The sequence below is a fragment of the Pteronotus mesoamericanus genome, unplaced genomic scaffold (assembly GCF_021234165.1).
Source record: "Pteronotus mesoamericanus isolate MK-2021 breed Mesoamerican mustached bat unplaced genomic scaffold, CSHL_Meso_final contig_246, whole genome shotgun sequence".
In the NCBI taxonomy this organism is placed as follows: domain Eukaryota; kingdom Metazoa; phylum Chordata; class Mammalia; order Chiroptera; family Mormoopidae; genus Pteronotus; species Pteronotus mesoamericanus.
The window spans coordinates 6,182,269-6,206,987 of record NW_026555104.1 but is presented as its reverse complement, the minus strand read 5'-3'; the positions used below and the strand labels follow the sequence as shown (position 1 = coordinate 6,206,987).

The 24,719-nt window shown below is 47.2% G+C and overlaps 2 protein-coding genes across 5 annotated transcripts; one reads left to right on the top strand and one right to left on the bottom strand.

Annotated features, from left to right (window-relative positions):
* The first annotated feature begins 558 nt into the window (after positions 1–558).
* On the top strand, positions 559–9,746 carry CPSF4L (cleavage and polyadenylation specific factor 4 like). The gene is made up of 9 exons (XM_054572991.1): positions 559–687; positions 1,153–1,203; positions 3,063–3,215; positions 5,993–6,088; positions 7,020–7,113; positions 8,184–8,244; positions 8,406–8,570; positions 9,047–9,068; positions 9,685–9,746. The coding sequence occupies exons 1-9, from the start codon at positions 585–587 to the stop codon at positions 9,744–9,746; spliced, it is 807 nt and encodes a 268-aa protein (XP_054428966.1). The 5' UTR covers positions 559–584.
* Positions 9,747–13,851: 4,105 nt separating this feature from the next.
* Positions 13,852–24,406, bottom strand: MTNAP1 (mitochondrial nucleoid associated protein 1). 4 transcript variants are annotated; one of them, XM_054573118.1, is made up of 5 exons: positions 24,331–24,406; positions 21,106–22,627; positions 15,763–15,870; positions 15,101–15,205; positions 13,852–14,012 (listed from the first exon to the last, which is right to left on the bottom strand). In XM_054573118.1, the coding sequence occupies exons 2-5, from the start codon at positions 22,598–22,600 to the stop codon at positions 13,993–13,995; spliced, it is 1,728 nt and encodes a 575-aa protein (XP_054429093.1). In that variant the 5' UTR covers positions 22,601–22,627; positions 24,331–24,406; the 3' UTR covers positions 13,852–13,992. The 4 variants fall into 4 exon arrangements, with proteins under 4 accessions (XP_054429093.1, XP_054429096.1, XP_054429094.1 ...); XM_054573121.1 differs by lacking the exon at positions 24,331–24,406 and adding an exon at positions 24,186–24,303; XM_054573119.1 differs by lacking the exon at positions 15,763–15,870.
* Between the last annotated feature and the right edge of the window lie 313 nt (positions 24,407–24,719).

Below are 24,719 nucleotides of genomic sequence, written 5' to 3'. Positions count from 1 at the left end.
CTCTCTCCCATGAAGAGCTCACTCGGGGCTTGTCACTCAGGCCAGAAAAGGGGTGTCAGGAGTCCCAGAGGGGAGGGTTGGCTGGGGCCCGCTTGGAGGGAAGAGGGAAGGGGGAAGGGGGGCTCCCCATCCTTCTGCACCCCCGCCCCGCCCCCACACCCTCTGGCTCCGAAGCGCCTGCGAATCCGAACAGCCTGGCTGTGGTTGGTTTGTGCAACTTCTCTTGCTAACCTGGGCTGTGTCTTCATGTTGAAAGTATGAGTGCAGGTTTGGTAATGTCTGTGCATATGCCGTGTGTGGGTTTGGGAACAAGCAGAGATAAGCACCATGTGGGTCTCTGCTAATCCCTCCCAAGCAGCAATGCCCTGCGACAGGACAGACTGACACAGCGTGGGGGTGTGGGACCCTGGGGTGTGTGCATCTGCATCAGGTGGGAGAGGGCAGACAGCTGGGCCTCGAGTATGGCCTGGCAGTCACCTGGGCCCTGGCATGAGACCCGGACCCCTTAAGGGCCTCGGTGAGCTATATAGGGTCCACCTGCAGGGGCCCGAGCAGCTTTTAGCAGCCCCAGCAGGAGAAGGAAGATGGAAGAGGTCATTGCGGGGCTGGAGCAGTTCACTTTCACCTTAGAGAAGGATGTAGAGATGCAAAAGGGCATTGGACTCCTGCCTTTCCAGGGCATGGACAGTGAGTGAGGACGGGTACCAGCCATCCCTCTCGGGGACCCTGCGCCACCCTGCCCTCCCTTTCCCCCTCCCCCAGCCTGCTCTGCAGGCCTCTCTGCTCAGCTTCTTCCTGAAAGGGTGCTGCCCCTCCTCTCTGCTGCGCACCAGGGGGACTGAGCTGGAGGCTTGGGCCCACAGCCTGGGATTCCCAGCCTAGCCACCTTCTTTTCAGGGGCTCGGCCCTCTGCTCCTACATCCTGTGCAGGATTCCAGGGAAGGCTCCCAGGCTGGCCTTGGCCCCGCTGTGGCGTCTGGTGCAGAGTTAGGGAGCTTCGGTGTTGAGGTTTGGAGGCTGGTTCCAGAGACCAGCATCCAAAGGCAGGACTTGGAGGTCCCCAAGCCCCGGCATGGGGAGGTTCTAGGGGACTTGCTGGTAATTTAGAGCCCTCTGGGGAAGCTGCCCCCCTCTTGCTCTCTCCCCTTCCAGAGTCGGGCTCAGCTGTGTGCAACTTCTTCGCTAAAGGGCTCTGTGAGAAAGGTGGGTCGGCAGGCGGGCCAGGGCGGGGGTGGCAGCAGGGGCTGTGTCTAACCAACACTGGCCTCAGCTTAGCCTGGAGAGGGTGTTGAATTTGCACCTGGGGAGGGGAAGCAGGGATAGGATAGGGTTTAATCTTATAAGTAGGCAATGGGCAAGTGGGTAGGTCCACCAAGAAGCCTGCCCCCCAAGGATTTCCCTGACTCAGCGGCATTGAGTAGGGTGGCCAGAGCAGCCTGGAGGGGGGCACTCCTTCTTCCCGCCTTGCTGGGGGTGGCAGTGTCTGTGGGTTTCAGCCTGGGTGCTCTGGGAAGAGCTCTGACCTCTCCATTTTCCTCCCAGCTGGGAGAGTGGCGTCCTGCCCCCCATCTTGTCCTCCGAGTCAGTAGGGGGCACGCTCAGCTGTTCCATCCATCCTCTATGCCCCGAGGTAGCTCTGGCCACAATCTCTGAAATGCTACCAACAGCACCTCTAGTTCTCTGTGGCCCCGATTTCGACCAAGTAGTACCCTCTTCCAAGCCCCTCTCCCCTAAAAGTCTGACTCAGTACAGGGGTTCTCAGCTTTTCTTTTGCCTCATGAACCCCACTCACAAGAAATACACAGTTGCCCCAAAAGCCTTGCTTCCAAGGTGAGGGTTCCCTGTCCCCCTGCAGGCCCAGGTTACGTACGCTTGCTAGTGTGAATGAGTTTAGGGCCAGCTTTTGGGTTTCAGGTGTGTTTGCTCTTGGGAAGTTGGGAGGAAAAAGGGGTCCAGGCAGTGGGGACCTGGAGCCATTTTTGCCATGTGCCTCTCTTGTCTTTGGGCCATCCCTGGACGATGGGGCGAGAAGGGAAGTGAGCTCGGCTTTGGGTCCTGTGTCCTCAGCTTGGCCCACCCAGTCTCTACAGTGGTGTTTCACAGTGACATCCTCTTGCAAAGAAATAAAACTGCTTTTGAGGATGGTCAGATCCAAGCAAGTCAATGGCCAGGGATGGAGGGCAAGGTAATTTTAAAAGAAACTTGCTGGCCTCTCTCTATCAGATGCTTGAGATCAGTCCCGCTTAGAAACTTGGGAACTGAGCTGTCCTTCCTGCTGATGGTGACAACATCTTGGGGGAGGATGATAAAGAGTTAAATATCACATTCCCGTTTCCTTCTAAATCCTTCCAGAGTTGGCTCTTCCGTCATCATCACGTTAGGTCTCTGGAATCAGGAAGCATAACATTTAAAAAAAATTATTTATTTTTAGACAGAGGGGAAGGGAGGGAGAAATAGGGAGAGAAACATCAATGTGTGGTTGCCACTTGCACGCCCCCTGGGTTGGGAACCGGGCCCGCAACCCAGGCGTGTGTCCCGACTGGGAATCAAACCAGTGACCCTTTGGTTCACAGGCCGGCACTCAGTCCACTGAGCCACACCAGCCAGGGCTAACTTTTTTTTTCCTAAATTTTTTTTAAAGCATGAATTCAACAGGCCATTAATAAGCACTTACTACGTGGTAGGGACAGTGCTGGTGGGGGGGCTGGGGGTGTCCTGGGCTGGGAATCATGGCTCTGCTCTCTGGGAGGACCTCAACTGTGAGCCTGGAGACTAGGGGGCTGTAAGCGGCTAGAGGGGGTGTCTGGACAGCTGGGGGCTTCTGGGGGTTGACGGGGGCACCAGGCCAGGCAGAGAGAAAAGTTGGGGGAAAGGTGGTCATGGGAACAACTGTCTGTTCAGAAAATAGCAGCAGGTCCTCCGTGTTGCCTCTGGCCCCCCAGTTCTAGTTGCCATGAGGGTCCAGGTGAGGGGGCAAAAGGAGGGCAGCTGGGTCTGAGCCCAGGGGTGAGAGGGCCCAGGTTGTGGGTGGGGGGCTCCCAGCTGGGCACTCTGGTCCCCAGGGAAGCTGTGCCCGTTGCGGCATGACCGTGGGGTGAAGATGGTGGTGTGTAAGCACTGGCTCCGGGGGTTGTGCAAGAAGGGCGACCAGTGCAAGTTTCTGCACCAGTACGATGTCACCAGGATGCCCGAGTGTTACTTCTACTCCAAGTTCGGTAATGCCCCTTCCTGGCTCCGGTCCTTTCCCCTGGAGGGTGGCAGCGGGGGCTGTGGGACGGGACACATGGAGGGACACCCCAAGGAGGCCTTCCACGTCTCAGGTGGCAGTGCAGGCCTGCCTGAGACACCTGCCTCTCCAACGCCGTAGAGAAAGTGGAACTGAACTCTGGTCCCTGTTTATTTGCGCCCATCGGGCTCAGGCACACGCTGCTTACTGCAAGGGAAGGAGAGGGTGCAGTTGGAATCAAAGGCTGAATTGTTTCCTTCTGCATCCTGGCTTAGTCACCCACCCAGACTGACTGTCCGGAAATAGCCTCAAATGGGCCATCTCTCTACCGGGGGTTTGGGAGGGGGGATCCAGGCTGGCAGTTCCCAAACAGCAGGCATGTGGGGGCCCCTTTGCAATGATGCTTGTGATTCCCACAGAGCACCTGTCCCATTGACCTGCACCATCGTCTAATCTTTCCATTGTCTTGTTATTTTAAACTCTTATTTTAGAAGAAACTTTTATATTGCTTCTGTAACTGGAAAACAAGCCTCACTTATGGGCCATAAAAGGTAACTGTAAACAAACAAGCATGAGGTTCATAAGTATAGCCCCTAAAATTATCTTGCGTGGTCAGGTCTGGGCCAGCGTCTCACCTCCCCCTGGCCTCAAGTCCTTCTCTTGTAATCTAAAGGGCTCCGTACGGAGGCGGGAGCCACAGCCACTTCCTGCCTCATTTAAGCATGAAATCTGTGAATGTGTTTCCATATCATCCTTCTCCATAGAATTCTACAGCTCAGTGCTTTTCAGAAATGGAAGGAGACAAGGATTATCTAGTCCAGTGGTTTTCAAATCATGTTACAAAAAGAGTGACCTGGAGCGGGGAGAGAGCTGGGACAGTCTCCAGGGACCCCTCTGATGGAGGTGGCTTGGCTTTGAAACTGAGCCAGCACTGGGGTAGGCGTTTCTCATTAGTGGGGAGGTGGGGGTCACAGATATGCGGGAATAACACAAAGCACCCCCTAGGTCAGCAAGAGCTCCTCCCAGGCCAAAATCTGTTTCCTGCCTGTCCCTCAGAGTTGAGAGCTGTGGCAATCTGTGAGGGCTGCCCACACGTGTTCCTTGAAGGACAGGACAAAGTTTACTGAAGCCTAGCTCCCCTTAGTCGCCACCTAAAACTCTTTCATTTTGAAATACCACTTACTTACTCCTTCAATAACTGTGGGTTGGTTTTCTTTTTGGGATTGGGCTCTGTGCATGTATCCAAGACACGGATACAGAAATAGGACCAGGTCTCCTTCTGCCCTCAAATAACTCCCATTGTGAAGGGCAGACATGTAAATTGATGATTACAATACACAACAAGTGTTTTTGCTCTTAGAGTGAATGAACGAATCTCTCTTTCAAATCTCATACCAAAGAAATTATCATTCTTATGGGAAGTAAATTGCTTTATTTTAAAAAACATTGCTGGGGAATTGTAGGAGTGGGAAGGGCAGTTGAAAGGAGTGAGGAAGCTTGTGGTCTTTGGCCCTGCCCCTGGCGGTTACCCATCAAAAAATACCCAGGTGGGGATGGGGCGGTGGCAGCTGGGAATCTCTGGAGGGTGAGTTGCGGGCGCCACCTGCTGGCTGTCAGAGGAATGTGGAGACGTGCATCCATGGCAGAAAGGCAACACCTATCAACTGTTCCCCAGCCCCCGGGGTCAGGGTGGGAAGTGTCACTTCCATTCTTTAGAAGGCTCAAGCCCAGAGTCAGCTGCACACTGGAGATGAGCAAGTGGATGATGCCTTATCAGTGTGAGGAGGAAGCCCCATGAAAATGGATATGACAGCTCCCCTGCCTGGTCACTGGCAGCTTCATCTGTGAAATGAGCGGGCTGGGAAAGAACAGTGGTGCCCGTCTTCAGGGGAACCCTTGCCATGTGGAAGCCCAATGCACAAAACTGACCTCTTTGGAGCAGTTTGAAAACCAATGGCCTAGACACAATGGAGCTCCTTTCAGCTCTGAAAGACATAAAGTTGTAGACTTTCAAGGAGGATGACATTGGAAACACCAATCCCATAATTGAATGAGGTAGGAAATGGGCTGAGTCTTCCCCCAAAGTGCCTTCAGAGCCCCTGGGCCCCTGAGAGACATCTAAGAGGGTTTCCGCAGTAACTTGAGAGCAGTCCATGAAAACAGTATTCCTTCCAGGGGCTGTGGGTCTTGGTCTCGTCCATAGACACGTTAGAGCAACCACAGGTGTTCTCTGCAGCATCTGCCTTCATCCTGTGCCACCTCAGAGCAGTGGTCTGCTCTGCTGGGCAATTTCACCTAAAAGGGCTGCACCCCTAGGCTCCGGAGGCCGGGTCAGTTTCATTGTAGAGAGGAAGAATGGGTTTGAGTCACAGCTCATGGCAACATCTCCATTCAGTGTCTTGTGTCCTCTTGGGCCTTTAGTTGCCAGCTCTGGGTTCCCGCTTCCCCATCTCTCCTGGTTCCTTCTTCCCTGATGGTGTTTAAATGCTTTCAGTTCCAGTCCCCACCTCCTGGACATCTGGCCTTGCCCCAACTCCCCCAAATATGCGTATTCACCCCAAGTCATGCTTAGGGAACATTATTGGGGTCCACCCTTCTTAGATTGCAGGAAAGATTAGAAATACCTTTACTGGCTTTAAAAGATGCTGATGACCACAGGAAGGCAAGGGGCTTCTATTCGAGGAGTGGGGGTCAAGTCAGTGTGGGAGGGCAGATGTGACCGCAAAGATGAGCTTACTTATATCCAAAGGACTCTGGAATTTTCAGGTGAGTGCAGCAACAAGGAATGTCACTTTCTTCACACGAAGACAGCTTTCAAGACCCAGGACTGTCCTTGGTATGACCAAGGTTTCTGCAAAGAGGGTGAGGCCCTGACAGAATGGGAGCACTGGGGGTGTGGGTGACCGGCACAGGCGGTCTCGCTGCAGGGAGGATGCATATTGCTGATGAGGCCCCGCTGGCGTGAGGTCTGCCCCTGGGTTGGAATCCTAGCTGAAGTCCTTTCCATAGTTCTCACGCTCGCTCATGTGGGAGAACCCTCTGTGACACTATGATGCGTACCCTGGCTTACTCAGGTTCAATGGTTTCAGGATATATCGGCTGCTTGACCTTGAACAAATGACTGAGCTGCTCGTTTCCTCACCTATGAAAAGGAAGGACAACTCCATCCTAGGGTTGCTGGACCACTTAGATGTGGGACCCCACGGGGAGCCCTTGGCATAGGGTCCAGTCCATAGAGGACACTCAGTTCACCCACCTGAGGTGTCCTGAGTATCACTTAAGTATGTGCCACCTACCCCATTATTGTCAGCCAGACTGAGGAGACAGGGACCACCACATCAGAGTCCCTGCTCTGAGCACCTGGGCCCTTTCTCTTCCTGTGCCTTGGAGTATGTTGTTCTTACTGAGCGCTTGGCAGGATTGCTTTTGAGGGGCGGTCGCAGGGGAGGGGTGCTGAAGGAGGATTAGTACAATGTGGGGTTAGCCTCACCTCAGCTGTTCCTTCTGCGGCTAAACACAAGATGACACGTTACGGTCCTCATCTACCTCAGTCCTTCAAGACACAGCGTGTTAGGGACAGTTCCCACCCTACACAATCCAAGGTTCCCTTTCCCGTCTCAGCCATGTGGCTAGGAAGCAGGTGCTTCTGGGTAGTATGGAAAGGATGGGAAGATATATACCCCTGTGGAGTGGACAGCCTATGACCATCCACATCCTTCCCAGTGAGATTTGTCATGTGTTTTCTTCTCTTTGCTAAAGGAGATTCTTTTGGCTGGTTCTCTTTGCCTGGCAGGTCCCCTGTGTAAATACCGCCATGTCCACAAGACAATGTGTATTAACTATTTAGCTGGCTTCTGCCCTGAGGGACCCAAGTGCCAATACGCACAGTAAGTATGATCCCACCGAGTGCTGGGTCCCCTCTCTGGTTTACAGATCTAGATCCTTCTGTAGCTTCATTGGCCCAAGGTAGGAAATGAAGTGTCTGGCACTCACCCGCTGAATGTTTTCCTTGCGTTGCTCCCTGCCACCCACCCCTCTGCCATGCTGTCATCTGCACTAAACTCTGACCCATGCTGGTGATGTATGTTCATGCTGGGGATGGGCAGGTAAGCTCTTCACGAGCTGTTCTAGAAATAAGAGTAGAAATGTTTAACACCCAAATCCTCTGCAGCTCTGCCTCACCCCCTGGATAGAGTTCAGGCTCCTTCCTGGGATTCTGGAACATGAGATCTGCTGTCGCTGGTGCAGAGCCTGTGAGAAAGTGGGCGATGGGTGGGTTAGAGGGCCTGGCTGTAATTATCCCTCTCTACTTCCTCAGTCCCAAGATGAATCTTTTATTCAACCCAAGTTACGTGAAGGTGAGTGCAGGCAGGGAGGGGCCAACGTGTCTCACGCCAGTCACTGCATGGGTTCCCTGGGGAACTCGAAGTCCCTAGCACAGCCCCGCCCCCAACTACCCTCACTCTCACATGATTGGCGCTGTGTCTCAATCCTGGGGAAGGCACATCTGTGTGGTTGTTCCTCTCAGACCCCCTCCAACCTCCATAGTCTCTGCTTCAGATAGGACTTCTCAGCTCTCTGCCCCCAAGTCTTTCCCTTTTCCTTAGCTGGATAACACATGGGCGGTTTTGTTAAAGCACGCGGGCCCAGCTCGGGACTTGTGGTCCAAAGTTGTTATGGTCAACCAGGGTGGCCCTGGGGGAACAGAACTCTTCCTAGGGATACCAGGACTGATGACAGCCTCTGGCAGGTCAGCAAACTGCAGTCTGTCGCCCAAATCTGCCCTCCACCCTGTTTTTGTACAGCCTGGGCCCTACAAATGACTGCAGTTGAGTTCTTGTTAATTAGCCATCCTAGCTTGCCCAGTCGATTACAAGAGGGCCCCCGGGCCGGCGGGGATGGCGATGCACGGGAGGAGGGCGACCCCTGCCGGTGCCAAGTGGTATCTCCGCTGAAGGTGGGACGCCATCTTCAATGACTGGGGAGTTCCTAAGCCCATTGCTGACTTTTATCAAAAGGTATGCTTTTGGCAGTTAGAACAGTAAACAAAGGCACTTCGAAATCTGGCCCTGCCCGAACGCCTGGCCAGAGCCCCTGCCCGAGGTATGGAGTCGCCATGTCTGCACCGAAGGAATGCCTGCAGTGCCTCTGTTTCCTCACGCGGTCCCTGTCTCTGCAGCTCCACGGGCCACGGGGGTCAGCACCTCCTGCTTCTGTCTGGGGACCTTGCAAGCCCCCTTTGCCGGCCGAGTGGCTGCTTCTCCCTGCTCCGATGAGGCCCCAGGAGCAGCTGGTCCCCTACTGCCTGGGGCTCAGGGCGCAGGAGCAGGGCCTGTGCTACAGGGTGAGTAGGAGCTGAGGGGTTCACGCTGTTTCCTGTGGAGGGCAGGCGGCGGGGAAGGTGGTGAGGGGGGACCAGCTGCAGAACGTGTGGCTCCTTTCTGGCTGTCCACAGATGGGACACGCGTACTTGGGTTTAGGAGTGTGATCTACGGGAGTGAGGGGTACTGGTAAACTAAGTGTTGACTGGGAAATTTCAACAATCCCATCTTATTTTTATCTCCTGCCAGACAAGACTTCATTTCTTTAAAAGGCTGGAAAGTTAAATGTCCTTCACGTCCTATTTTGCTCCCTACTAATTCTCTGCAGTTATTTATACATAATGTCCTTAAGATTCGGGGGTGGGGGAGATTGGGAGGGAGAGCATGTAACACGCTGGTTTTCTTTTGTCTGTCTTCCAGTCTATTAGGCCACTTTTGATCACACCTTAGTTACATAGCCTCTAAACTGTCCTGAGTCCTGACTTCCCTCTCCTTCCAGAAAGAGCCCTATCAGATGAGAGGTAAGGGCAGACCCCTGCCTTCCTCGTAGTTATTGGCCTTGGAACGTCCAGAGCTGTTCTCTGGGATAGGGAGGCTTGGCTTGAATCTCAAGGCCTCTTTCAGGCCTGAGATGGTGCTTCGCTTGAGAGAAGCCACCAAATTCCTCAGAAAACCAGCTACTTTCTTCTCTGGTTCCCTAGACAATTTAGGATTTTTCTTTTAGAGTTTGAATTTACGAAAACTCACCCCTTTAACTTTCTTTCAGTGTTGAAAACGGGCCAATACGCTGTTCACTGCAGTAATACTGAATGGGTAAGAGCGATCAAAACAAAGCCCCTGGTGTGTCTGGAGGATTGGAGGACCTGCCTGTGAGGACCCCCATGGCCATCCTGTGGCTTCTCTGTTCCCAGTGTCCCTGTGCACCCACTGTCGGCCTGAACAGGCTGAGCAGAGAAACCTGCTGCATTTAGGTTTATTTCCTCTTATTCTGTAAGTGAACGAGCTACTAAAAATACAACAGGCTTGGAGGCAGATTGTGGCAGGACGAGTTAAACGGGAGCAAAATGTGTGTAAGAGAAAAAGCTCGAGTTTATAGAAATAGTCCTTCTGCTCTGCTCAGCTCCTGTGCGCTCACAGAGAAGTCGGGGCTGCACGTGGCAGTTCCTGTGCACATGGCCTCACTGGCCACTACAAACTGACAATTAAATGAAGTGGTGTTCTTTAGCACAAGTGCTGCCTCACCGTATGGCTTACGTTTACAGCTGTAGTGTGTGCTTGCCAGGTGCAGGGAATTACAGGGAGATAGATGGTACAAAAAGGGATCATCCTGGGAGGCAGGACATGATCGGGGACCTTTAAGGCTGTACTGTCTATGCCACTGGAGCAGTGAACACCGAGGCATTTAGTCCCCAGGGAGAGGAGTGGGGGCACTACGCTGTGCCTTTTGGGGAAATGGAGGAAAGAGGTCCTCGGACAGGTGTGCGGTAAGCCTAGCCCCATCCTTTGGCAGGTGGAGACAGCTCCCTACCTGCCAGAACTGGAGGGTACGGGGTAAGGCCTGAAAGAATGCTGGCCCAGGGGGCGGTTTGGGGGTCTGAATGCCACACTACTTACCCTCCCCAAATCTCAGTTTCCTCATTCTGGAAAATGGGCGTAACAGCACTTGCCTCACGGGACGGGTGTAGGACAAGAGACAATGCACAGGAAGAACTCTGAGTAGCACTTGGCTTTGACAAAGCAAGCACCCGAGCAGTGGCTGGATTTTGTGAGGATTGTGGTGGTCTCTCTGGCTTGGTTCAAGATTAGAATCTGAGCATACTATGACGCCACCAGAGGTTTTAGAAGAGCTGTTATTTTCCTACTGTCAGACCTTGCTGGAACTAATAGGTGTGAGACTTCTAATCCCACCAAATCTCTGTAAATTAGGACTTCACAGTCCAGACCAAGGAGGCTCTAAGAAGGGAGGTAACTTGCCCAGGGACACAGGTGAGGGTCTGGAACAGGCAAATAATCAGAACAGAGGACTACTTATTTATTTAAAAAAAGATTTTTCATAGAGAATGGTGGTAGTACTCTGTAGGAGGAACATGGGGTGAGAGCAGGTATAGAGAGTTCATTGGGAAAATCTGTAAATCAGGATATAAAGACTAGTAATAGTGTCAGCAGATAGGGTTTCCTATTAACTGTTAGGCACCCCACTGATAGTATAACAAAATGCCTTTATTTTTAAGAGCTAAAATTTTAATGTGCATTAGAGAAAATGTACTTTACCCAGTAAACTATGTCCCCACTATTAAATTAAGATTGAGGATTAAACTCAAGTAGGCAGCACCAGGGATAACCCACCTCACACAGACCACGTGGGCTGGCGCCAGGGTTCAGGCACACCTGTGAATACCTGTGACTTTCAGTCACAGAACCTTCCTGTTTCCTTTAAGTCTTCCTCCGGCTGGCGAGGGGCCCAGGCATCGCGTCTGCAGGACGGATAGGAAGGGGGACAGGGATTGCCCAGGTGGACTCAGCCTGGATTTCTGTGCAGGGTGCTGGAAGACTTGGTTTGGACTTCACACTGCTGCTCTGGAAGACAAATCTAAGCACTGTCGCTCACCTAGGGAAGCTCTTAGCAGTTCCACAGATGTGGAGCATGATTTTAAGAGACAAAATTCAAGAGGCTGTTTAAAATGGCAAATCATGTAAAGAACATTCTTCTTCTCTTGACTTAGTGAAGAGGTAGTTGCTCCTGCCTCTGACCTGAAGCTCCCTGGCTTCGGCACGCAGCGGTCTCGCTCATCTACACCTCCAGACTCTGTAGTCTTTCTGGATGAAGCCTTTAATATGCCAGATCACATACATTATCACACAACTTATCTTGCAGGGGTATTTGCATGTAAGAACAATGAATGTATCCTCAGAAGGCAATTTTACACCAATACTGTGAACTAGAGCTATGAAGTATATTCCTTGATCATGAGTTTAGATCTAAATCAAGGAAAAAAGTGACCTCAACAACTGACTTCCAACAACTTTCTTCAACTATTTTGAACATTATGAAGAAATCCTTACAAGATTTGCTAAAAGGTCTTTAAGCACTTTCCCCACCTCAGACAGCAGCAATGAGTAGATAGGGCACCTGTTCCCTCTGATAACTTTGAACGTGACCAAGCACCTCCAGTCTGGAGATCCTGCAATGGCTTCTTCAAAGTCACTTCCATCATTTTAAGACTCTATGCTCGGCCTAATTCTAAGGAATCAGCTAAGATTTGCCCTTTCCTGATAGATTCTTGGTGCTGACCATGTCAAACTAAAAACCCTCTCATTCATGGAAGATCTGCCTTTTTCTGAAACTTGGCAAGAGGAAGCAGACAGCCCTTTAGGACTGATGGGTTATTAAGTGGTTCCTCCTTTTTAAGGAAATTGTTTCCAGGGATATGTAAAGTACTTCCTACGGCATGACTAATTCAAACCTTTCCATTATGTTTTCACATTCTGATGATAAGTGACCCCAGTTTATTTATTTACAATAGTAATACACACGTTTTTGATAAAAAATCTTGGGGGGGTTTCCGGCTACCCCTCAGTGCCACCACCTTGTGTGTTGTGGGTAGTTCAGGGGACACCACCAGGGCACTAAGTTACCAAGTCAAGAAAGACTTCTGCTTTAATGTTTCCTAAGCCAAAACTGATTTAGAGCAGTGACCTTGTCTTCATCACTCTGACACGGAGGCCGTGAGGTGTCCTGTTCCTCCAGGGCAGGGTCGGCACATTTTTCTGTCACGGGTCAGACAGTTAAGCACTTCCAGGTTTGTGAGCCATAGGGTTCCTGTTGTGACCACCGCCAGTGCAGGGAGAACAGCTCCCTAACCACACGGGCAGGGCTGTGCTCCAGACAGGCTTGATGGAAACAGGCAGTGGCTGTGGTCGTCCAAGGAGCTGAGAGAGGGCACTGCCGACAGGTTACCCTGAGAGTTTCTGACCCAGAGGAAGGACCGTGGGGGAGGTCTAGGGAGATTCCAAGTGTCTGTTACAGGCATTTACAAAGAATGGGCGCAAAGCCCTCTTAAATGAAGAGGACTTGCTTTGGAGTTCCAATTACATTCTTAGTAATATTAAACTAAACTAAGTCAATGTATTCTTTCCCTCACCCGTGAATTTTTCCTTATGGAGAATTCTGGCATACTTTTCTTTAAACAGAAGTTGATGCAGCATTAAATTATCCCCACTGGGGATAATTCAAAAGGAACAGAAGAACAGAGGATTGGGAATAGAAAAGGCAGATGAAGCAGCAGATAGAGCCAGAATTCCAAGTTCTGAGAAGAGATGTGCAAATAAGTAAATGTTGGCCTTAGAATAGCATACCTGCTTTTTTGTGATTTGAAGGAGGCAGGACAAAGGAGGGACTGTTTCATGTATTCTGGCTTGAGGATAACACAAGCAAAAAGATATACACACACACACACATACAGGGGTGGACAAAAGTAGGTTAGTAGTAAGTACAATAATTAATAAATAATAATACAAGAATACACTGTTTCTCATACTCACAACTGTAGACCTTTTGCCCACCCCTGTGTGTGTATATATATAAAAAATCTTTAGATATGTGATATAGAACCAACCCCCTGTGCTAGAAAAGGGGTTGAAGAACAGATATCCATCCGTTTTTGGATATTTACAGATAGATATTTTTTATCTGTAAGTATCCAAGTTACTCTCTAAGGGCCAAAGCAGAAGTCATAACATTAGAAAAACACTGAATATTTTGATGGAGGAGGAGTCACAGAAAACTCACCAGCTTAAAACAACCCTAACGAAGTGAAAGGAATGTTAAATAGTTCACTTAAAGTTTTGAGGAGGCATAGGGGCAGGATTCTGAAGACATTTCCAGGAAGAGATGATAAACTGAAACCATTTGCTCACTATTGCAATCACTTAAGGTGTACAAAAAGTGATTTAACATTATATCAGGATACGCGTAGCTCAGTCTCTAGTATAGATGAATAGTAGTATGCCAAGGTTTGGAGAATTTTAGGGAGAGATTTAAAATTGAGGTATGTTTACTGAGAATTGGGAAATCACTAAAAGTTTTAATAAACTTTATCATCGTCATGCCTCCTTGAATAATATCAGCCTTTATGATAAAACGAAGTGATGTTTTTTCCAGCAACTTTCAGTCATTTTTGAGCGCAAATTCAAGAAATATCCAGACAGAACCACATCTGTCCACATTAAAAAGCACATAAAGAAAATAAAGAAAAATCTTTAAAAATAAAAAAAATAAAAAGCATACTTCCTAAATAACTGCTTTAGATTCAATAATTTATTCTTTCCCTTCCCTCTTCCAGCCTGCAGTAGAACTGGAAGTTATAAAATGGTCCAGAGTTGTCTCTTTGGTGCAAGCTCCTTGGCGCTCCAGGGCGTTCTCAAGTGGCATCCAGGTCAATGTTACTAACGCCAGCGAGGCAGCTCTTTGGATAAACAAAGATAAATGTAAGGATCCAAGAGTCCACTTTAATCGACTTTTTATCTCTTCTCTCTACAGGTCATGCTGTTAAATTGAGAAACCCTCTTAGGGAACAATGAGAAGTTTCAGGTTCACTTTCTGCAGCCTCAGTTTACAGATGGGAAAAATAAGCGCAGGTGTCCCTTTCACAGAGGTAAAGGCTGCCTGTCTCCCCTTGTGTGGGGATGGTCAGAAAGGATTTCTGCTTTCTCTCACTGATGCCCAGGTTTGTTAGCCCAGCCCTCCCCGGCCCTCCCAGTCACGAGACAGGAGTAGCTTCAGTACCATCTTTGCTGCTTGGCCTGCTCTCCTTCTTACTGGCACTCAATCAACCAAAAGATCCAGTTAAGAGTAAAATCCAATGTTTCAGAAGTTGTGAATTCTACTGGCCATTAGTGTTAATGGTTATCCTGCACTTTTACACCAAACGTTTTCATCTGAAAGTGTTGGGGGCTCTTTTAATATCTTTCTGTATGTCTTTTAAAACTTTTACCTACATTTTTATAGAACAATACATTAAAAAATGAGCCAAAAGCACCCTGAACTAAAAGAGAAATGAAATCCAGGCATTTTCTTCCTGGTGAGATGGTGCAAGCTGAAATGCATAACTAGGAGGGTGTTTGTTTTTTTAATTGCTAAAAGTAGATTAGCAATGACAGCTATAAACTGATGAGTGACAGCTGTATTCTGTTTCTCTTCTCTTTTGGGGTAGAAAGCTGGTTTCAATCCAAAAAAACAAGTTCTTAGGTAGTAATTAAAAAGTCACCAAGGAGAAGAGCCCCAGTCTGCTCGGAGGCAAACAGATCTCCAGCGACAACCTTAAATGGAGCACAAGAGCAATTAAGTAAACTCTAGTCAAGTCTTATAAAGGCCATTATAACCAAAACCTCTTAATAGAAAGAATCCCAGCGCCTCAGGCACTAGCTCACTCACTAGCTGCACATTAGATAATGCCAGACTGTAAAGCTATAAAAAGCAGTTTGGAGAATCCCTAGGGGGTCCCTATAATGGGATGTGACCTGTAATTGAGGCTAAAAATATAGAAAGGCTTACTCAGATGTCTGAAACTCCAGCTACAACAGAGAACGAAGTATCCTGTAAAGAGCATTGTGACGCCACCAACTCCACTCTTCAGGGTGCTGCTGCACTTGATCCAGCCTGTTTCAAAAGAAATAGTGTTGCCGTGAACTGTGACTGAGGTTTACCTTCAAGTTATCCCAGTTAGCTTGGGTGATGGAACTGTAATTCAAAGAATTTATATACTAGCATGTACATGTTGAAACAGATGAAAAGGCTAAAGTCTAGAAGACCTTCATTTGAAGAAATTTAAATTAGTTACTCTTGTTTTGGGGAGTTTGGCAAAAACCATTAGTGCAGAGGAGACTAACATGATTGATTGGTTAACCTAAAGTTCAGCATCTTCCAGGCTTTGGGATGATCACTATGGGCAGAGGACAGATGGGTGTGGGTGGCAGAAAGGGAGGTAGGTATTAACAACCTAAAGTTGCTCAATAAATGGCAGCTGCTATTTTATTAACTTTGGTGCTTCCAATGATGTCAGTCTCCAGAATGAAACCAAACAGAAGAGCAGGAAGACCATGCATTTCTCTCTTTTCTTTAGCTGTGCTCTAACAAGTCATGACTAGAGCAGGGGGAAGTTCTCCCAATGCCTGGAACCTGCAACAGAACCCAACGAGCAATGCTTCAGGCCTCACCTTTCTGCACAGCTCCCAAGGGCCTCACCAGAGAGACGCTGGAGGTGGTAAGCCTGGTCAGGGGTTCCCCACTCCACAGAGCAGTCCAACTTCTTTCCAACAAAGGAACTGTGGTTCCAAACAGAAGTCACAGTGATAGTTCATCTGAATTCATCCTCTTCCCCAACACTCAGTACCTCAGGTTCCCAGGGCTAGGCCTCAGGAGAAGCATATTCTCAAGAGGTGCGCTGGGCTGCAGCTGCTAGTCAAAGCAGTCCGCTTGCAGGTCCAAAGAGGACTCTTCGAAAGGCTGAGGGAGCCCTAGGGAGCATGACCTGGATAGACTTTTGATCTGATGAATATTCTGCCCAGATGATCTGTGTGTATGAGCTTAATGAAATGCTCTTATTTTTTTATCATCTGCTAAAACATCTTAGTAAGAAGCATGACTTCCTATGATTATATTAACTATAGCTGCTGGTCACTGTATCTATAATCAACGGGTCTGTTCCAGTATCCCATCACTACTGCTGACCAGCAAGCATTTTTTATTTATGTTCAATACGCAGCCAACTAGAGCCAGAAAGGAGGGTTTATGCTACATATTTATGTTTTTCCTGTACCTGTTTTTCTCTATATTTAATGACAGGTGGGGAATCTCTTCTACTGCTGGTTCTCTGGTCTTAGTCTGGCTCATCAGGATAAAGGATAAATTAAGCAAATATTTACGACAGATGCAGCGGGTGTGGTAAAAGTTGCTGTGGATGTAAAAATACTATCCAAATGATCGTCACTATATTAAGTAGCAATGAAAAGAACCATGCTGGCCTCCAAGAAATTACACAGAAGATAATTCTCTTGTAAGGTGAAGACTAGGCTCTTAAAAAAACTAAGCATGATTTAACCCATTCATCTTGGAAAACATTCGAAGATGGGGTGAAGAAACTTCATGAAAATCACAACTGTACAACTTTCTCAAGAGCGTCAGGAACTGGTGCGTCTTTGACTCTGTTCTTTCTCCAACCAGCTAATCAGCCTACTCCCTTCCTTACAGGTTGTCAAATTTACGTGCATGACATTAGTTCAGGCCCTCTGCTGGGTCACAGGAGCCCAGGACAGATCAGCTCAGAACCCATAGTTAGGAGTATCTCCAATGTCTTCTTGCTGCCTAGCTACTCTGGGTTCTGATTTTCATCCCTTCGGGCCTGCTAGCACCCACCGCCATGCCTCTGCCACCTCATCTCCCAGACACTGTCTTTTCCCTGCCGGTGTCCATGTCCTAACATTTAAACCCAGCACATATGGTTAACCCCCCCACCAGTGACGCTGGCCCCACTCTCTAATACAACAGCCGAAAACTCTCAGCCACCTCTAGACCTCTAACATTTCCTATCATTGCTCTGGAATCCTAGACCCATGATCTGACTTGTCCCTCAAGTCTCTGGCTGTTGGTTACTCACATGCTCCTTTATCTAAAACACCCCCTAGCATGAACTTCAGTAGGGGACCTAATCCTGGCCTGTCATATTCCTGCTTACGTCTGATCCTGACTATCCTGAGCCCTTCCCCATGTGCTCTGTCTCAAATATCTCACATGGATACCCTAGTGATAGAACGACTATCTGAAGATTACAAAAGAGCCTTTATTTAGCTGTTTCCTTGTCTTTAAAAAAACCATGACCCTCTCTGGTTTTCTCACTTTACCTTCTGGTCTCCCCATCAGCCAAGTTTTGCTTTTGGTAGTTATATGAACTATGCTTTCCCCCACCACGCTCCCTCTTCCCTCAGCATTTGTCTGAGACCATTCCCGTGCTGGGCCTGAGGCACCTGCTCTTGTGCCATCTCCCACGTCAGCAGTTCTCTGACTTGGCTGCTCTTCAACACTTACGAAATGCCTGAATTCTAGACCTTAACTTCAGAGTCAGTCTCTGGGGATGATGCCTAGGAATCTTTAAGCACCCTGAATGGAAGAGCCGTTTTTTGACCTGCAAATGCTTGGCCAAGTGCTCCCAGCTGAACATTCTCCAGGCTGCGGGGACTCTGAAAGCTTCCCTCTGAACAGAAACCAGCTCCTATTGCTGAGGACTCAGACAGTTGTACTTGTTGAGTCTCTTGAGATTTAAATCTTGAACTTACAAAATCTACTTTCTTCAAGGCCAGAAAAACTACTAATTTTTGTAGTAAGTCCATGAAAAATCCTTCCTGAGCCTCAAAAGATGACTCCTGATGCTGCTGAACTCCCTCAGTCAAATTCTCATTCTGGCTTACTAAAACTCTGCGGCACCCTCAGAACTACCAGTCTGTGTTGGGATCTCCTAGTCTAGGCACCTAAACACATCCATTTTCCATTAGTCATGAGAGCTTTTGGTTCCACCTTGTTTCATCAAAACGACAAGATAGCCTTTTACACTTCTCAAGACCCTGGGTACCTTTCCATCTGGTGGAATCACTTTACATTGTTTACTCAGGTATCCTGCGTGTCAGGACTAGCTGCTGTTACAGGCCTCCCTATGCAGGAAAGCGTATCTGACATCATCTTGAAGCCCAGGATCCAAAAGAAGAAACACTGCCTGGAAAAGCTTGGCAAATGCCATAGGGCAATGTAAGATGCCAACCATTAGTTACTACTTGATGTCAGGCAAGTTCTTGATCTTCTCTGAAACTCAGTTTCCTTATCTATAAAAGGGCTTAAGGACCAGCATTCCAGGGTTAGTAAATATGCAGGCCTAACAGCTGACATATAGTTAACTCAGTCATTGTTAGCTCATTGGCCCTGCCTGTATCAATGAAATGAGTTGGCTTCCTGAGAGAAAGAAGGCTGAATGGTCTACCAAAGGTCTTGCCTGAGCAAGGGAGTACAGTTCTTGCTCTTTGCAAAGATTCCATGGAAATTCGATTTTAATTTGCAGTCACCGGAGGTAGCCATTGCCTGGTGAAATGACAGAGCTGAGTAGCTGCACTGCCTTTTAGTCCTTGGCCAAGTGAGCAATCAGGTCTTGACCTGAGATCCCAGGGTCTCAATCAGTGACAGCATCCGAGTCTGAACATTAATCATGGAACTAAAAGCTATAGTTTTTCAGTCTATAACAGAACTAGAGGCCCTGGGATGGCCACATACTGTCTGATAGAAATCAAACTAATCAACATAACAGTTCCTAACTGCTATTGTGGAGGAACTTACTGTTGAAGGAAAGATTGTTAGTTCTCCACCATAGTCAATCTCACAAGCCTAGTGATTTGGTGACATGTTACTGTCTTACCTTATTATTGCTATATTCTTGGGACCCATTAAAGTGAGTATGTCAACTAATAACTTACATCAACCATGACATTGACCACTAAGTGCCCCAAAGAGTAGCCTGAGGCAGTTTAAAGACCATGGGTGTACAAGTCAGGTGGACCTGGATTTGAGTCCTGATTGCCACTTACTGTATGGACACCAGCAAGTCATTTAATTTCTGAGGTTCAGATTCCTCACCTGTGAAAAAGGGCGGGTCAGTGACCACCCTTATTATGAGGGATAAGTGACATAATAATGTAATGTACAAAACACAGTGAAACAGTCATCACTTAACAAATGCCAGTTCCCTCCCCTTTTCTTCTAAAATGAAAAGTAGATGTATCAAGAACACTCCTTAGCGCCATAAGATAGTACAGGAAATAAAGAAGTCCTCCTATGTGCTAGAAAGATTTGCTATGGGCTGTGTGATTATACAACTGAAAATCAGAGAAAGTGTTTCTATTGATGGCATGTTTTCTACTACATGGTTTAAGGGAAAGGATTAAACTAGGCCTCAGGAGACCGGGTTCTGTCTACTTGCAACTCTAGCATTCATTGGCAGCCTGACCACAGACCACTTATCCTCTCTGTGCCTTTTTCATCATCTGCAAAACAGATAAAATCACTCTGCCCACCTTTCAGGAGTGGGGAGGTCAACACAGGAAAATAGGCAGAAGCACTCTGAGACTTGCAGAGCAACACAAATGTTAACATCCTTTCTATGCTTAATATGGGGAAGGGGCTTGAGACTACAACTTTGTAAAGAGTCTAGATGTTTGTAGAAAAACCAGTAACTGCTGAGGCAGTTGAAGAAAATGGAGCTTTGGCTAACGCTCTTTACCTAATACACTTCCATTGTGAAATCTTTAGAAAGGGATAATTAAAATACAAAAGAAAATGTTTTGAGACCAAATTGGTGTTTGGTGAATATATGATCATTTATAGAATATACCAGATGGAAAAACATGTCCTTTTAGGAAGAGATAATACAAGTTTTTCAGGTGCAAACCTATTCTGAGTTGCTATAGGTCTTCTGTCAAAATAAACCTAAAGGACCAAACAACTCACCAAAAAGAAAAAGAAAAAGAGTATGCTATTTACCTATGCTATTTAACATTTAACTATGCCCCATAAAAAAAAGAGGGAAAGAAGCCAAGGCTTACTGACGAGGAAAATAAACTTTATGCACTGTAATACAGACGTGGTCCAATACCTAAAGATGACAATCAAGAAAAAACAAGGACACCTGAAATGACTGTCAGGAACTTCTCGGTTCCTACTTGGGCCAAAGTCCTCCTGACTAGTTCAGCTATTCTAGGCATCAGCAAGGAGTATATAGAAAGCTTCTGAAGATACTCACAATCCAGATCAGTTTCAATGTACTGTCGATGTCCCCCCCTCCTAATTGCTTGTCTCAAGGCTTAACCTCTGGTTCCACTCTTGGGTCCTATTCTCTGTGGACTAATTTTCCGAGTGCACAGACTTCCACACCTTTCTTGTCATACCCTGGTCCTCGTCTCCTAAACCTCCACTTCCACTTATATACCTGAATTGGCGCGCCTCCCTGGACAGTTTTAATTCCATCCCGCCCCCAAATCCAAATATAGTGTCTGCTTGTACCTTCTTTGCTGCTCTAAATTCCCAGATGTTGCATTTGACCATAAACTTGGAAGCTATTTTGTGTAAAACCTGGTCCTGATTGAAATCTGAACACAGTGCTTGTTCTACTTAGGTGGACTCTGAAGTCTTTATGCTTTTTTTGAGTCTGTTCGGCTTGAATACCCACCCAATTTCTTCTACTGGCCATCCCTCTTTCCAGTATAGCAATTCAACTGTTAGCAACACCACCAGCCAGCCTGGCCTAGTCCAACCTGCAACTATTGAAGGGGAAGAGTGATAAACCACTGTTACCCTTGGAGCATGAAGCAATGTTTTCAGAACTGTAAGTCTGGTGCACTTAAATGCCCTGGTAGAAAAAAAAAAAGCTATATGAGTGAAAATATTAGTATTCTGAGTCTTATTAATTCAAAAGGCACAGAGTAGTTTGTATGAGGTGATGGCTCCTTGAAAATGAGCATGTTTACCTTGTGATAGTCTTTCTCCCTGGGGACTGATGAGCTGAGGCTTCTGGGCCACTGAATTCCAATACTGAGGCTTCCCTGGCAACACCCCTAGTCCAAGATAACCAGCATAGAGCTCTGGAAACCACTCTAGCCCCAAGGAACTAGGAAGGGTTTTCCTGTCCACATCCATCTGCCTGGTGACGAGGCTTTTAGAAGTATAACGCTGGGTTGAAGGGAGAAACTGCTGGCACTCAGGGCATGAGGCTTGGAGCGCAAGGCCAGATTTAGTCACCACGGACACTGGCTCCTCACACTCCATCAGTGCCTTTACATCAGGGACTTGATTATGATTAAAGGCTTCTGCTTTCTCCTCTTGAAGAAATTTTATGGCCAGAGAGGCAAGACTTTGATTACGTGACTGTGACACAGGAAGAAACTCACTGCAAGTTGTCTCCCTTGCTTTGAACAGATTTAAATTGGGACCCTCATCTCGAGATTTCTTCTCTGTAGCTGACTCATCTGTACCGAAGTTGTTCTTAGAGTCACTGCTCATGGAAGAGCATTCCTGCGTTTCTGCCGCAGATACACTTTTCTCTGCATGTCTTTGGCTCTCACATGCCTCTACTCCAAGGTGAAGTCCTTTTCCTGGGTTCTCCTTGACTTGGATTTTACCCAATGGGCTAACTTTAAAACCTAAAATTTGTGACTTCATATTCTTTTCTTCACTCTCCAAGTCTCTAACATCAGAATAGACTTCTGAGAGGTGGTCCCTGGCCTTGGGACCTCTCTCATCGCCTGAACATGACGTTCTTACTCTTTTATCTCCATCACTGAGATTCATGGGAGAACTATGATAATCTCCAACAGGCATAGCTAGTAACTTTACTAGAAGCTTCTGCCTTGAGGGATCAATTTTGTCCAAGTTCAGATCAGTAGAAGTCGTTTGTACATCATGAGGTAAGGCTGAAGTATAGTTTCTATCTTGATTTGACAAAGAAGTTTCCATTGGGCCAAAAGGTAAAGATGTTTTAGTTTCTGAAGGATTACTTCTACTTTCCTGTGATTTAGGCAAATCTTTGGCAAGTTCTCTTTTAGGAATAGTGGTCCTTGATGCATACAACTGAGCCTTCGTTTCTTCCTTGAACAAATCCTTTGGTTCAGGGTTTTTTAACATTTTGAGTGAGAATTGAATTTGATTCTTGATGTCTTTACATGCCTTTCTATTACTTGTTCTTTCCAGACCAATAGCTGGTAGTGGAAAGGACTTAACCGTCTGTTCTGGTTTGCCCCTTATCAACTTAGTGTTTCTTTTCTCACGCTTTGTCCCCAACTCTTTCCCGTTAACTTTAATTAAGTCTTTTACTGGACTTTTTATTTTTTTAGCAGGTGGGAGTGTAGCCTGCTTGGACTGACAAACATTTTGATCCGCAGGTGTAACTGGCTGTATCATCTTACAATATGGCAAGTGAGATTTTAATCGTTTAAATGGCTTCTTACAATAAGGACATACTTCCATTCTGGGTGGAATACCACTTTCATATTCCTGAAAAAGGTAAATATGAGATTATGAGGAGCACATAATTTGTAGAGTAAATACCAGTATTTTATTTGTTTCATACCTTTTAAATTCATTTGGAAACCCCCAGGTTAAAGGTAATTTTTTAGAAGTTTTTTAATCTGTTCTTTTTCTTACAGAGATAGAACACAGAAAACATATTTTGATTTTTAGATAAGTACCCCTGCCTCCACTCATACTTGGTGTTTTACCTGAGGAAGTCTCCCAGGAATCAATTACAAAAGACAATCAAATCCACACCCCTAAGAGGTAAGGAAGACCAGTGGAAGGAAAAGATGTCCAAATACCAATTGGAATAAAAGGTTTGCTATTTAACATTGTAGCAAGTCAACTGGGTATCATGTAAGTGTAAACAAACTGTTAAAAACCCTTAAACACATTATTCAAAACAAAACAAAGGACAGGATTTGAAGGTGGGTGATTATAGTAAGGGTTTCTAAAGTGATATATATGGAAGATTCACTGGGTGCAAGAAGAAAATACTAGAACTTCCATTATCTAAGCATGAGAAGTGAAGCTCTATTTAACATATTAGTAAGTTGCAAAAGGCAAGGACATATCTATTCTGTGCACAGCTGTATTCTCAAAATCAAGTACTGAGCCTGGCATGTGATACTCGCTTAATGGGTTCTTTCTCTGCACATTAATAGGCAAATGTTATTATAAAGTGCTACAAGTATGAATATCTTCTGACCACTAAATAGGTTAAAAAGTGAGACTCTAAAATCATTTACAAAATAATAGATATAATCTTGGCCATACCATTTATGAAAACAACCAACCCACCTTATTCTACATGAAATCAGGCAAAACAAACTGTCCTCTGTCAATAAACTTACAGCCATTATTGTTACCTTGGAGGTAACCCCTTTGACAATATAATTAAAGTTATAGGCCATTTATTTACAAAAACGCAAATGAGGCCAGTCGCTGGGCCTCACGCTAATAACTTTTTGAGACCTCTGTTCGACTCTCTGCCTCTCCAGTACTCCACCTTCACACTTAATCTTACTAGAAAAATCTCTTTACCCTTACATAGTAACGTCTTATTGTGGGTGCCTAACTGCTTACCTAACCTTCTCTATAAGGATGCTAATTTTGCGGTTTTTTTCTCCTGGATCTCCAAGCTTCCCGATCGCCGTTTCTGAGTTTGACAGAACGAAACTAGATTTTAATGTCAGCCTGTACAAGACACAATCAGAGAAGTCGACAGTACTGAACCAAATAGAAATAACTGAGTTATCAGCAGGGCAATTCCCTTTTGGTGTTCCGGAAAGCAGGGAGTTAAGACTTTACCAGCCTCCCGGGCACAGGGCCGATCTCAAAGTTTCGCTAATCGTCGCCCTCACCGCCTGCGCTCTCCAGGGAACCTTTCCTCCGCCAGCCGCCTTATCTCGCCAGCCCTCCTCCCTGCTCCCTTATTTTCAAAAAGCTGTCTCGCAGCTTACGGCGAAGAAAGCAGGGACCGCCAGGCAACTCCGCGGTCCGAGGCGCTGGAGCCGCCGGAACACCAATGGGGGCTCACTTTGCGACTCCGGGAAGCACCCCCATCTGGTTGGCCACCAGGTCGACTCCCCTCTCGGCTCAGGACAGTCACTCTCAGACCTACGGCCGCGGTCGTAGAAGAAAAGGCCCCGCTCGTCGTGACTCCCCTAAATCAGAATCCTCACCTAGCAAAACATTAAAGTCCAGGAAACCCCCGTGACAAGACCCCCAAAGCATTTCATGCGCAGCTGCTCAACTCCCGGTCCTGGGACCCGCGACAAGCCGTCTTACATGGCTGCCTGAGGCTTGTCAGCTATTTTAAAAATATTTTTACCTCACAGAGACTTAACTCAAGTACTTATATAGTATTATTATGACATGATTTAATTTCATTTAAATCTGCCTTGACTTTTATGCTGTTCCGTCTAAACTGTGAGCAGGCGAAAACTCCCGACACCTCCAAGAGGTCCTTTTTCTCCCAGAGGTTCCCAGTAGCTCCTCCCCCTCCAAGCCCGCCTTTTCCTGTGGGCGGGGTTACCGATCGGCGCGGCCGCGATCGTGTCTCTGCGCAGCC

Coding starts and splice junctions, on each gene's coding strand:
- CPSF4L (XM_054572991.1), top strand. CDS start 585: ATGGAAGAGGTCATTGCGGGGCTGGAGCAGTTCACTTTCACCTTAGAG. Junction 7,114..8,183: donor CCCAAGTGCCAATACGCACA/GTAAGTATGATC, acceptor TCTCCGCTGAAG/GTGGGACGCCATCTTCAATG. Junction 9,069..9,684: donor AGAGCCCTATCAGATGAGAG/GTAAGGGCAGAC, acceptor GTGCGCTCACAG/AGAAGTCGGGGCTGCACGTG.
- MTNAP1 (XM_054573118.1), bottom strand. CDS start 22,600: ATGGAAGTATGTCCTTATTGTAAGAAGCCATTTAAACGATTAAAATCT. Junction 15,871..21,105: donor GGGAGAAAGACTATCACAAG/GTAAACATGCTC, acceptor TTGGAACCACAG/TTCCTTTGTTGGAAAGAAGT. Junction 15,206..15,762: donor CTTGGGAGCTGTGCAGAAAG/GTGAGGCCTGAA, acceptor CTTTTGAAACAG/GCTGGATCAAGTGCAGCAGC.